Raw genomic sequence first — 14,003 nt, 5'->3', positions numbered from 1 at the left:
TGATCTTCACCACTTTGAACATAGAACATGGAAGGTTAGTTAGGAAGGTGCAGTCTTTAGGTATAAATTTTAAGATAGTCAAATGGATTGAACATTGGCTGAGAGGGAGAGGCCAGAGAGTGGTAGTGGATAATTGTCTGTCAGGTTGGAAGCCGGTGACCAGTGGTGTGCCTCAAGGATCTGTATTGGGCCCATTGTTGTTCGTTATATACATTAATGATCTAGATGATGGGGTTGTGAATTGGATTAGTAACTATGCAGACGATACTAAGATAGGTGGAATAGTGGATAATGAAGAAGGTTTTCAAGGATTGCAGAGGGATTTGGGCTGCTTAGAAAAGTGGGCTGAAAAATGGCAGATGGAATTTAATGCTGATAAGTGTGAGGTGCTTCATTTTGGTAAGAAGAATCAGAATAGGACATACGTGGTAAATGGGAGAGCATTGAGGAATACAGAAGAGCAGAAATATTTAGGAGTAACGGTACATCGTTCCCTGAAGGTAGAAACTCACGTGAATAGGGTGGTGAAGAAGGCTTTTAGTATGCTGGCCTTTATCAATCATTGCATGGAATATAGGAGTTGGGAGGTGATGTTGAGATTGTATAAGACGTTGGTGCGGCCTAATTTGGAGTTCTGTGTGCATTTCTGGTCGCCTAATTATAGGAAGGATATAAACAGAGTGGAGAGAGTGCAGAGAAGGTTTACCAGAATGTTGCCTGGGTTTAAGCATCTGGAGTATGGGGAGAGATTGGTCAGATTGGGTCTTTATTCTTTGGAGCGTAGAAGGTTGAGAGGGGATTTGATAGAAGTATTTAAGATTATGAAAGGGATAGACAGAGTGGATGTGGATAGACTATTTCCGTTAAGAGGAGGAAAGATTAAAACAAGAGGACACGAGTTAAGAATTAAGGGGCAGAGGTTTAGAGGTAACATGAGGGGGAACTTCTTTACTCAGAGAGTGGTAGCCGTGTGGAATGATCTTCCGGGAGAAATAGTGGCGGCGGAGTCAATTGTATTATTTAAGAAAAGGTTGGACAGGTATATGGATGAGAAGAAGATGGAGGGTTATGGGCATTGTGCAGGGAGGTGGGACTAGAAAGGGGTGTTTGGTTCGGTGCGGACTAGAAGGGCCTAATGGCCTGTTTCCGTGCTGTAATTGTTATGTTATGTTATGTTATGTTAACAGTACAACACAGTGCAGACCATTTAGCCCATGATGTTGTGCCAACCTAGGTAAACCCATTCCACAGAAAACTTTACCTGACCTCACACCCATATCCTTCCATTTTTCTTATGTTCAAATGCCTATCGTAGAATCTTTTGAATGTCCCTATTGTACCAGTCTCACTACTTTCTGGAGTTTTCTCTATTCCACCTGAGGTTTCAAGTTCTTTTGGACCATTGATCCAATAAATAAGTCATGAAGAAGCAGATTGCTTTTGAGTAAGGCACAATAATGACCATTCTCTGGGCATAGCTCTGTCCAACGCAGGCACAGCTCTTTGGTGGAAAAACTTGTAACACACACACACACACACACACACACTGTTCTCATAGCTGTTCAATTCAAATATTTTTTAATGAATTTTCTTGGGTTAACCAAGCAATGCTCATATCCCATAAGAGTGTTCTGACGACTAGCATAGTCAGAAACATTTCTGAACCTCCCTCTATCATTTTTAAACTGACGAGCCGTTGCCTCTCATGCGGTAAGAACAGTCTGTTCCAACTCCAAATAAGATTTCCAGTACATCTTCGCCTGGAGAAATTGTCTCAAAAATGTGAATTGTTGCAAGGTTTTCTGCTGCTCCCTTCCTGCTTGACAATGCGTGTTCAAAAATTTTTTATAAATTTTTGCACAGTAGCTCACACATTCAGCCCACTATCAAGGTGCAGAAATCTAGATGACTTTCGTTCAATGCTCAGTGCCTTTTGCAGTTGGTGTGCATTCTCAATGCCACACAAGGTCTGACATTTGAGCAACTTGAAGTTATTACGGATGAACTTCCCACTTGTCAAGCATCCCATCCTTCTCCACCGCCTGGAAACATTAAGACCATGACATTCTCAAGTCCAGTAGAATTGTGAGCTCAGTGCCACCAACCACGGGTAGAAATCCCAAATAAAACCTGTTGGTTTAGTCAAAAGATGTATCAAATCTGAAAGTAATAATCAGCCCAGTAACTGGCATTTTGGTGAAAAGGAGTCTCCAGCCTGGACTAGGTTTTGTTCCTGGAAACATTTCAGTACTTTCATCAGAAAAACGGGGCATTTATTTTGTCTTAAATGTCCTCACCACAGATTGCTGCAGAAATAGTTGGTGTTTTTCTGACAAATATCATCACCTCTTCATTTTTTAGATTCCACGAATTAGGACCATGCTTTGTGTAATTAACCCAAATAATGTACAATGCTGTCTCGGTTCTATCATTTAGCTCCAGAAAACTCAGGTGCATCACCCTGTAGTAACTCCAACAGGAGAATATACTCTGGACTGGAGAAGTTGATCTGAATGGTACACTGCCAAGAGTTTGACAGAGTTTATCCTTTTGTGAAGTGACTTGTATTCTTGATATAAGGTCCAGCCTTTATGATAAATAAGAATAAAATTCCACTAATATGGGAAAAAGATCACAGTTTACATGTTTGCAGTGTTCACTCTTTTTTTAAATCCTTTGCTGGAACAGTGGTCTGGGAGTTACTTTTTTTGGAATATTTTATTTATAGATTTTCAAACTCAAGCAATTTCCAGTAATCAATCACAAATTAGTTATCCATCATACACAAAATTCTGCCATTGAATCGAGTTAATTTCCCCCCACCCCCCCCCCCCACCCCACCCCTCAACAGATCACAATTAGATACAACATTCAAAAGATCCACAACGAAGGTTGAGAACCCATCAGGGATTTGTGACAGCTTGACAGCCAGCACCTAGGCTGTTACATTTTTCTTGACTTACTTGATTGGACTGGAATGGACACCCCCCCCTCCCTCATTAGAAGGACAGACGGGGATGGCTGGGCAGCGAGATACACAGATCCACACTATAACTGTGCTCCGATGAGATTTAAAAATTGGTTGACAAAAAAAACTTTATAGTTTCATTTTCTTCATTACCAGCAACTTGCATTATTTTTTGCTTTGTTCACTCTGTACCTATGCACCTCAATTTGATATTTATTTCCTTGGGCTGCCCAGAAAAGGCATCCATCTTCTTGCACATCGGTACGGCACAAAGACTTGTCCTTTCTGTAATCCCATCCAGACCACTCGTTTGCCCTGAAGCAAGTAGATGTTCTTTGCTCATTTTATTTCCATATTTCACAGTGATCTGTCATGCTTCGCTGTTTCTTACACCTCCCTTTATTAGCCTAACTAGAAAAATTTGTTCTATCATCATTCATTGCTCACAGCAGGCCAGTAAGCCAAGTACCTATTAGGTATGTGTCCTGTGAAGTTTTTTTTGTACCAATTGCCCTTTCTCAATTATTGTCTCTTGTCTCTTTATAATAATCTAGTTAGATATATTGAGTCTCATCCTGTACCTTCAAAATCTATCTTAATCTAGAACCTTAATGCTTGTCACTTTGAAGCAATGTACTGATTTTGATTGTGCCTTCTTTTTTAAGGTTAGGTTTAGTTTATATGTCACAAAATACCTCATAGAGGATTCTTTTCAAACTGGCGAGCAGGTAACCTCTGACATTCATACTGATGTGCAAAGAGGACGATTTAGTCAGATTACAATGTAAAAGGGAGATGAATTTGTACCAAGGCCAGCGTGGTAACACTGTTGAAGGGTTCATTCCAGAACCTAACGGCCACAGGGGAGAAACCATATTTAAGCCGTCGATGTGCACTTTCACACCCTGAAGCCATCTCTCTGAAGGGAGGAGGGTGAAGGGTGCTTGTCCAGGATGGGTGGGTCCTTCATCTTTCCTCATCTGTGGGACGTGCAGGTGGAGTTCTCGGAGGGGAGGTGAGTTTGCATGACCTTTTGATCTGCATTCACCTCCTTCTGTAGCTGCTTCTAATCTTGAGCAGAGGAGCTCCCATCCCACGCTGTGATGCACCCAGCAAGTGTACCTGCGATGGTGCACCTACAGTGGTCGTTGGAGGCAAGGGGGACATGCCGAACTTGCTGCAAAAGTGAAGGAGTTGGTGGACTTTATCAACCATCTTGTCCCAGATCAGGTTATCTATTCCTATGAACTTGACTCTTTTGACTTCAGTGTGATTAATGGACACAGGAGTGTGGACTGTGTCTCCTTTTGTAAAGTCAACGATTGTCTCTGGCCATATTGACGGTGAGAGTGAGTTTGTTATCTGGGCATTATGCTGCTGGACTTTCAATGTTTCCTGTATTCACTCTAGTGGTAGTTTTACACCCCACTCACTTTTGTGGTGTTGTTGGCAAATTAGAAGAGGAGCTGGAACAGTGTGTAGCTGTTCAGACGTGGGAGTGGAGGAATAATGTAGGGGCACCAGTGTTGACTTGAGAATATATCATTTGCCATCTGCTGAGGGTGAAGTGAGGACAGCTAGTGTTGTTCTGTTGCCTGAAAGAAGGCTGTAAGAATAACCCAGTAAATTATAGGCCTGTGAGTCTGACGTATGTAATGGATAGGTTATTGCAGTAGTTCTCAACCTTTTTCTTTCCACTCACATCCCACTTTAAGAAATCCCTATGCCATCGGTGCTCTCTGATCAGTAAGGGGTTGCTTAAGGTGGTATGTGAGTGGGAAGGTTGAGAATCACTGCTCTAGACCCAATTGTTACTGAAATATTTTGCTTGAGAAAAATTGTCATTGGCCCATTTCCTTTGGAGTTCTGAAACCGTGCACATAACGAGTCAATTAGGGACAATTAAAACAGTGATTTTCAAACTTTTTCTTTCCACCCATTTACCACCTTAAGCAATCCTTTACTAATCACCGAGCGCCTATGGCATAGGGAATACTTAAAAAGTGGTACGTGAGTGGAAAGAGAAAGGTTGAGAACCACTGGGTTATTGGAAGGGATTCGAAGAGATTCAGTACACAAGTATTGAATAAACAGGAACTGATAAGTGATAGTCAACATGGCTTTGTACATGGTACGTCGCATTTAACCAATCTTAGAGAATCTGTCAAGGTTTCCTGGAAAGTTGAAGGAAAGGCTGTGGGTTGATTTACTTGGCCTTTGACAAAGTCCAGCAAGTTCAGTCATTTGGCATCCAGGATGAGACAGTAAATTAGATAAAATATTGGCTTTGCGGGAGAAGCCAGAGAGTAGTAGTAGATGATTGCCCATCTAACTGGAGGCCTGTGACGAGTGATGTGCCTCAGGATCCATTGTTGTTTGTCATCTATATCAACAATCTGGATGATCACATGGTCAGTTGGATCAGCAAATTTGCAGATGACACAACAATTAGAGGTGTAATGGTCAGCAAATGCTTTCAAAGCTTGCAGCAGGATCTGGACCTGCTGGAGAAATGGGCAACAAAATTGTCAGATGGAATTTAATGCAGACATTTGTGAGGTGTACTTTGAGAGAGCTAACCAAGGTGGAACATAAAAAGTAAATGGTACAGCACTGAGGAATGCGGTAGGTAGAACAAGATGGATCTGGGAGTACAGGTACTTAATTCTCTGAAAGTGGCACCACGGGTAGTGTTAGGTCTGCTTTGTTCATGAATGAGTGAGACAAACACCAGGCTGAGTCGAAATCAGGGTTCTTTGTTCTTTATTACCGGATTGTAACACTTGCGACCAACCAAGTTAGTCGGAGAATGCATTCTGCCGTTATCAGCAAAATGGTGATTTTTTATACCCTTGGATACATGCTTAGAACATCATCATATCATTACTTGTCCAATGACTAAAACTGTTGCTATCCTTTCCCTGCTAGCTTCCTGCCTCTCAATCCATCAATGTCTCTCTTATCTTGTAAGTACAAGGATGCATTCTGTTACTCCTTAGTACTGGGTGACTCCTTCTCCGGTCCCATCTCATGATGTTTTACCTAACAAGAGTACAAGGACACCTCCCCTTCTTGTTACTGCCCTGTACAGGGTAACTCCCTACACATTCCCATCTCATGATGTTTTACCTTACAGTAGGCAGGCTAAGAAATAGCTTCTTCATACAGGCAGTGAGAAGGAACTAATTGAACTGCACACACTAACCATCTGAGATTCTACTGTTTAATATATATATATGTATATGTGTGTGTGTTATGTTGGTTGTGTGTTTGCACATTTTGCACCAACAACCGGAGAACACTGTTTCATCAGGTTGTACTTGTGCAATTCGATGGCAATAAATTTGAACTTGAGATGTTTTGGCATGTTGACTTTCATTAATCAAAATATTGAATGGAGGAGTTTTGATGTTATGGTACAGTTGTAGAAGACACAGGGAGACGCGGTTGGCATTGCGGTTAGCACAATGTCTTTACAGCGCCAGCGATTGGGACTGGACCTGGGTTTGAGTCCCACACTGTCTGTAAGGAGTTTCTACATTCTCCCCATGTCTGTGTGAGTTTTCTCTGGGGGCTCCAGTTTCCTCCCACTCTTCCAGGGTGTAGGTTAATGGGTATAAACTGAGTGACACGGTCTTGTAGGGCTGAATTGACCTGTTTTTGTGCTGTATGTCTAAATGTTTTTAAACGTAAAAAAATTGGTAAGGCCGAATTTGGAGTATTATGAGCAATTTTAGACACCTAACTACAGGAAAGATATGAATGAGATTGAAAGAGTGCAGAGAATTACAAGGATGTTCATTTTTCTTAAAATTTAGATATACATCACGGTAACAGGCCACTTTGGCCCTTGAATCCATGCCATCTAATTTACACACAATTAATTTACATCCCCAGAAGATTTCAACTGGTGGGAGGAAACTGGAGCCCCTGGGGAAAACCATGAAGACACAGAGAGAGCGTACAAACTTCATACAGACAGCAGAGGATTCGAACCCCAGTCACTGGTGCTGTTAAGGTGTTGCACTAACCACTAGGTTAAACATATTGCTAGGACTTGAGGATCTGAGTTATAGGGTAAGATTAAATTGGTTAGGACTTTATTCCCTGGTACATCAGGGACTGAGGGAAGATTTGATAGAGGTACTCAAAATTCTGAAGGGTATGAATAGAGTAAATGCAAGCAGGTTTTTTTTAAACACTGAGGTTGGGTGAGACAAGAACTAGAGGATTTGGGTTAAGGGTGAAAGAGGAAACATTTAATGGGAATATTGGGGAAACTTCTTTATGCAGAGTGTAGAATGAGCTGCCTGCTGAAGTGGTGAAGGCAGGTTCAATTTTGCCATTCAGGTAAAATTTGAGCAAGTGCATGGATGAGAAGGCTACGGAGGGATATAGATTAGGTGCAGGACATTGGGATGGGGCATAACAACAGTTTAGTACAGACTAGATGGGCTGAAGGACATGTTGCTGTGCTGGCGTGTTTATGGCATTTCACACCTTGTAGTATTTAATAGTGTGAGAGTTAATAAGCATTCCTCTCACAAATCTGTCGCACAGGCATGTAAATATGTGACCAAAGTTGCCGGTCGATCAGAAAATGACAGGTAGCTGTGTATATTCAAGTGCAGATGTGTGGTTTTCTCTCCATTAAAGGGGTGACATGTCTCTTCCTTCTCTTTTCTGCCAGTTGGATGAGGGCTGGCTCGATGACGACAGGAATGATTATCTTGATGAACTGCACATGGACATGCTGGAAGAACAGCACAATCAAGCAATGAAATTTACTGCCACACAGCAGGTGAGAATATGCAAATGATTGTAACTGTCTCTGGAGTTGAGTGGTTGTGTTGATGGAAGCATTTCATTTGAGCAGAATCACTATTTAATACAATCAGATGGGTTCAAAGATGGACTTTCACCAAGGTCCCTCTCCCTGGAGAATATGGAAGCAAAGTATTCATTGAGGACCTCACCTGTCTCTTCTTACTCCGGGCACGTGCTGTCCTTTGTCACCGAGCATACCTACCGTCAATCCAGTCATTCTCCTGTTCTTCACATGCACCTCAGGGGTTTCCTTAATCCATCTTGCCAGGGTCTTCCTTCTCATGGTCCTTTGCAGTTTCCTTCGATCCCTTCTCAAGTTTCCTTCACTTTCATGAGGCCATCTTGACCTTCGGGGTCAAGATTTTGACCCTCAGGGTCAGTGCAGAATGTATGTTAGAGAGTCACTAGGTTGCGTCAAGCTAGACACAAATGATGAGGGAGTGGGGGCGGGTCTGACGGCCAGGGATGGGCGCGACCGTATGGGCGGGGAACAGCACCTTGTTTGGGGGGCAAAGCCCGCAGATGCCACCCCCCCTTTGGCACCGACCCTACTGGTTACTTTGCCCTACCATCCTTTCCCTCCTTTGGGGGGACATAACAACCCCGAACCCCAAGTGAGTTTTCTCGAAACACCCTCCAAAGTATTTTCCCAAGAACATCTCATCTCCAATTTACTTTCCTAAGTTCCTGCCCAATCAAATCATTAGTCCTTTTCCAACAAAACACTGTCCCGTTTCGTCTGTTGCAGTCCTTGTCCACAGCGATGCCAATGGTCAGAGATGAAGCTACTGTCTCCAAAATATTTGCCCACCAAGCGGTCTGTCACATGACTTCTCTGGTCAGCCTGTCCACATGCAGTGTCAGGAGTCCTCGCACCTCACGAATTCTTCCCCTTGTAACCCTCTTGCGTTGAAGAGGTGCCTGTCAATATTAGGGAAGTCAACGTCATCCAAATCTTCCCACTTCCCTGCTCCTCAGTGGCTATTGGAGACCCGTAGAATACTCTCAATAGATCACTCTCTTGCTCACTTCTAATCACACCGTCTCAGTAGCCGATTACTCCGTGACGTCCTTCCATACCGCAGCTGAGATGGTTTTCCTGATTAGCAGCATCACTCGCCCCTCTTTTGCTTCCTTCCCGATCCTCTGAAACATCATCAAATCCTGCCTCAGTGCTTGCTAAGTCTCTGTAACAGCCACATCATTGTAATTTCACGTACTGATGGATGCTCCAAGTTCATCGACCTCTTTCTCAGTTCTCGCACTAACATAAATCTTTCAACCCATCGAATACAGTCTACTCACTTCTTGTCCTTCTTTATATTCTCAATGTCCGCTGCATCTTCCTATCACTCTGGTTCCCATTCCCTTGCCTTGATAGCAGGTCACAATGGCAAAGCAAGCAGAGATTGCCGGCATGTCAAAGACAATCTTTGGTTCCTTCCTGGGACAAGAGTGTTCAAGAAAGGTAATAGGAAAGAATAATGGGAATTAGAGATCAGTGCTGAGTAAACTATCTTAGGGATAGGATTTTGGAGCATTTGGAGAAGGGGAGAAAAGAAGCAGATTTTACAAAGGCCTTTGACAAGTTTCCCCATGCAGAATTGGCCCATCCACAAAAGGCAGCAGTAGCTGGGAGTGTGTTCGGCCTGGAGGGATCTGTTTGTGATCTTTTAATAAATGATTTTGGGTGAAGTGGCAGATTTACATTCAATTTGGAAAAGTATGAAGAGAAATGCTTTGAAAGATTGAAACGAAGGCAGAGGAGATCCTTAGCAGGGTGGAGGAACGGGCACCCAAGGGTCCGAGTAAGGAATGGAGTAGGCAGAAGTAGCTGTGATCAAGTGTATGCTTGAAGGAGTTACAGGAGTAAGCTACAAAAGGGCAACAAGAGGATGGGAGATGGCTCCAGGAGATAAAGTTTAGTCAGAAAGAAAAAAATGGAATTCCTCAGAAGTGAAGTCTGTGTGGAGTAACAGATCACCTGTGCCCGCTGAAATTGGGGAAGTCACTGGTGGTGGCTTGAGAAGACAGTAATGGAGTTGAAAAACCAGATGTCTGGCAAATGCATAAAAGGGCAGGGCTTTCATCTGACAAGTCTTGCCTGGCCAGCTGTTCCGAAAGGGGAGGGGGAGGGGGAGGGGGGAGAGGGACTGTGACGTCAAGGATGGGGAGATGGGTCAGTCAGGTTAGTAAACTGAGAGGAACACACTGCCTTTCAAGTTAATACACAAAAGTGCTGGAAAAACTCAGCAGGTCTCATAGCATCTCTAGGAGGCAAAGATAGTTTCTCCAGCACTTTAACCACAATCACAGCCAGCAGGCTTTCTTGATTCACACTGTCATTCAGAGCGTTTCTTTTTAAAGATGTTCCTCAGGCGCCCTGTTGCAGAAGGCAACCTTCCCTTCCCACTCTCACAACCTTCACACCTCACATTCTTTCATGCACATAGCACTTCTCTCTCTCTCACAACCATCCCTCTCTGGGCACACATCTCTCTCCCTTCCTACCACTCTGCCAGACTCGTGTCCCACACCCTCAACCTTTCTTCTCTTTCCCACCTTGTTAGCCGTTTTCTTCCTTTTCAGTTCTCCTTCTGCCCTCAATATTTCACCACACATCTCTCACCGCAACCCATCCAGCCCTCCCCACTACAGAGGCTACTTTGTTCCAGTTATTCAAAAGGATTGGGATCTGGTGGAGGAGATTAAGAGGTGTGGGGAGGGATCAAAAGGCGAGGGATGGATGGGGCATGAGGAGGGTTGGGGAATGGCGTGTGGGAAGGGATGGGGTGGGGAGAGATTGGGAATGGGCTTGGGAAAGGATGGGGTTGGGAGGATGGAGCATGGGAAAGGTTGGGGGGATGGGGCGTGGGGGACAGAGCAGCCCCCCCCCCCCACCCCCGCCCCTCATCTTCGTAGGTGCCCGCCTTTGACCTGACTTTTCCCCCTCCTTCGGGCCGCAGAAAAAGCAGGAGGAGGACGGCGGGACGACCGACACGGCGACCACCTCGTCGCACCACCACGAGAAGGACAGCGGACTGGGGCGCACGGACGACAGCGCACGGAACGATGAGAGCTCGGAGCCGGAGCTGCCGGCCGAGGAGCCGCCGGGCGGAGGCGGGGGCGGCGGCCGGGACCCGCTGGGCGGCGGCGAGAGCCTGGTGTCGGGCGAGTGCAACGACTCGGACTTCGCCGGCGGCCAGGACGAGGAGTGCGAGAGGTTCAAGGAGCTGCTGGAGCTGAAGTGCACGCTGAGCAACCGCGGGCCGTTCGAGCTGTACTACGCGGCGGAGGGCGGCCGGGGCCAGCCGGAGTCGGTGGACCGGGAGCTGGAGCTGCTGAACGAGGAGCTGCGGAGCATCGAGCTGGAATGCCAGAACATCATGCAGGCGCATCAGCTGCAGCAGGCGGGCCAAGGCGCCGGGGGGGACGGCTGGTCGGTGCCGGGCGGCGCCGAGACGCACCGGGCCAAGCTGGCCGATATCCTGGAGCAGCCCGAGCGCTCGGACAAGGACAGCTCCAGCGCGTACAACACGGCGGAGAGCTGCCGCAGCACCCCGCTCACCGTGGACCGCTCGCCGGGCAGCTCGCTGCCGAGGGCGGGGGGCGGCGGCCAGGGGGGTCGCAGGCCGGCGGGGGGCGGCGGCGCCCCCCAGCACCTCTCCTCGGGGGAGGTGAGCAGCTCGTCCGAGACGCCCGAGACGGCGGTGCCAGGCGGCGAGGAGGAGGAGGAGGGCGGCGGCTCGGGCGACAGGGAGCGGCCGCCGGGCATCCCCGCCCACGCCCGCCACTACCGCAGCTACATGCAGCTGATCCAGCAGAAGTCGGCCGTGGAGTACGCCAACAGCCAGCTGAGCCTGCTGAGCGCCGGCCGGGAGCCGCGGCGCGTCCCCGCCCCCGCCGGCCGCGCCGAGTGGAAGGTGAAGGTGCGCAGCGACGGCACTCGCTACATCACCAAGCGGCCGGTGCGCGACCGCCTGCTGCGCGAGCGCGCGCTGCGCATCCGCGAGGAGCGCTGCGGCCTCACCACGGACGACGACGCGGCGAGCGAGCTGAAGACGGGCCGCTACTGGAGCAAGGAGGAGCGCAAGCAGCAGGCGGTGCGGGCCAAGGAGCAGCGGCGGCGCCGCGAGTTCATGCTGCGCAGCCGCCTCGAGTGCCTGCGGGAGAGCCCCCAGAGCGGCGCCGAGGGCCGGCGGGAGGTCAGCATCATCGAGCTCAGCCACAGAAAGATGATGAGGAAGCGCAACAAGAAGATCTTCGACAACTGGATGACCATCCAGGAACTCATGACACACGGGGCCAAGTCGCCGGACGGCACCCGCGTCTCCAACTCCTTCCTCTCGGTGACCACCGTGTGACACGGACCCCCCCCCCTCTTCCTACGGACTCCTCCTACGGCCCCCCCTCTCCTCCTACGGACTCCTCCCCCCCCTCCTCCTACGGACCTTGCCCCCTCTCCTCCTACGGACTCTCCTCCTACGGACCCTCCTCCTACGACCCCCCTCTCCTCCTACGATTCCCCTCTCCTCCTCCTACGACCCCCCTCTCCTCCTACGATTCCCCTCTCCTCCTCCTACGACCCCCCTCTCCTCCTCCTACGGACGCTGGCTATCCGTCTGCGGTAGCATCCCATTGCCCCGTTCAATGTGGCAGGTCCCCCCCCCCCCCCCCCCCCCCCCCCAAATCCGAGGACTCCTCCATGGTTTTTACTGACCTTTACTAAATGGGCGACCTTTTGCCCGCTGCAAACTCCCACCTGCAAAGAGAAAAAGAGCCATATTTCATATTACGACCATTGTAACAATAATCTGACTTTTTTTAGCCACGTCCTCTTCAAGCATTACACGTGTTTCCTTTGTATTATGGTCATATCATTAAAACGATACGACTCCAGGCCACCCCCGTTCAGCCGCTTTCAGGTGGCCAGAATACCCCAATGTAAAGCCATTTAAAATACCCGAATGCAGCTGTTGGGAGGCCACCGGAAAGCGGAGAACCCTGAACCGAGGAGTACTTGCCCAACCCTCCTCGGTTGGGTGGATCCTCTGCTTCCGAGCGCTCCCCCGAGGCATCCGAAAGTCTCGGACCTTCAGGCTGCCACCTGAACGTCAACCGGACAGCCGGCTCCGGAGCAGCACTCTCCCAGCTCTTCCACCTGAAAGCGGTTTGAGCTTTGCATCCTGGAGCTGCAGGCTTCACCTTTCTCTTTCTGCTGCAACGTGGAGCGATCACTCGTACTGTGCAAGTTTCTCTTTTTTAAAAAAAACTTTCAGCGCCTGTTCCACCATGTATTGTGCGATTAGTCTGTAAATTAAAAGTGTCTCGTCCAAGTCAAGTGTGGGTGGTCGAGTGATTCGTACTCTAGTGGATATGATGCTGTAGACCAGGTAAATTATGTGGTTATTGTGAAGATTAAAAAAAATAAATTATTACTTATATTTGAAGAAATGCAGATTTCAGAGAGTAAATATGTTTGCTGTAAAATCCTATTGGCTGAGCTTTTGCAAGTGGGTTCTTCAACAAGATTGAGGTGGCCGCAGGACAGCCACTGTTTTGAGGGCCACGCTGCGGTCAAATGGTCTTGTTCAGTTCCATGCAGTTGGACTTTCGGCTTGCTAATCTCTCTCTCTCTACGGCATTTTCAACTGCCCATCCAACAGAATGCACAGAGGAATCTGGTGGAAACCGCTAACCAGCCTGCTGACACACGTCAACAAGGGTCGTTTTGGAGCCTTGGTTTGGTCTTCGAGGCGATCTGAGCAAGTGTTGTCAGCTGCAGCGTTCCCATGTTCTCAAACTACAGAAAGGGCGCTCTCGCTCTTGGTGGTTCCTTGAACTTGCCCTATGCTGATCAAGACCCCTGCAGCACCTTAAAATGGACACACATTGTTTTGGCTAAAGGTTTAAATAAACGGATCCTGCTTCCTACTCAAATTCACACTGCTTGCCCACCACTGAAGTAAGGCTCACTTAGTCAAATTGTGCTGGGTTATCTTTGCTCCCTTTCTTGAACAGGGCAACAACATTTTCAAAGCTCCAATCTTCCAATACTTCTCCTGTCCCCAGTGACATTGCAAAGATGATGATCATCAGTCTCCCTCACTTACCACAGTAGCCTTGGGTAAATCTTGTCTGGTCCTGGTGACTTACCTAACTGTGCTTTTTCAAAAGCAACCACACATCCTCTTTCTTAATGTCAATA

General features: G+C 47.5%; 1 protein-coding gene across 1 annotated transcript in view; it reads left to right on the top strand.

The window, feature by feature from the left end:
* Positions 1-12,255, top strand: part of LOC138745796 (E3 ubiquitin-protein ligase PDZRN3-like) — a 496,353-nt gene extending 484,098 nt beyond the window's left edge. The window contains exons 9-10 of the mRNA XM_069903108.1: positions 7,659-7,769; positions 10,762-12,255. Of these exons, the coding sequence (XP_069759209.1) occupies positions 7,659-7,769; positions 10,762-12,159 (1,509 nt within the window). The 3' untranslated portion in view covers positions 12,160-12,255. The remainder of the gene's footprint in view (positions 1-7,658; positions 7,770-10,761) is intronic.
* The last annotated feature ends 1,748 nt before the right edge of the window (positions 12,256-14,003 follow it).

The sequence above is a fragment of the Narcine bancroftii genome, chromosome 11, assembly GCF_036971445.1.
Source record: "Narcine bancroftii isolate sNarBan1 chromosome 11, sNarBan1.hap1, whole genome shotgun sequence".
Taxonomy (NCBI): domain Eukaryota; kingdom Metazoa; phylum Chordata; class Chondrichthyes; order Torpediniformes; family Narcinidae; genus Narcine; species Narcine bancroftii.
Note: the sequence above shows the minus strand (reverse complement) of the source record. Positions and strands in the feature narration are given on the sequence as shown.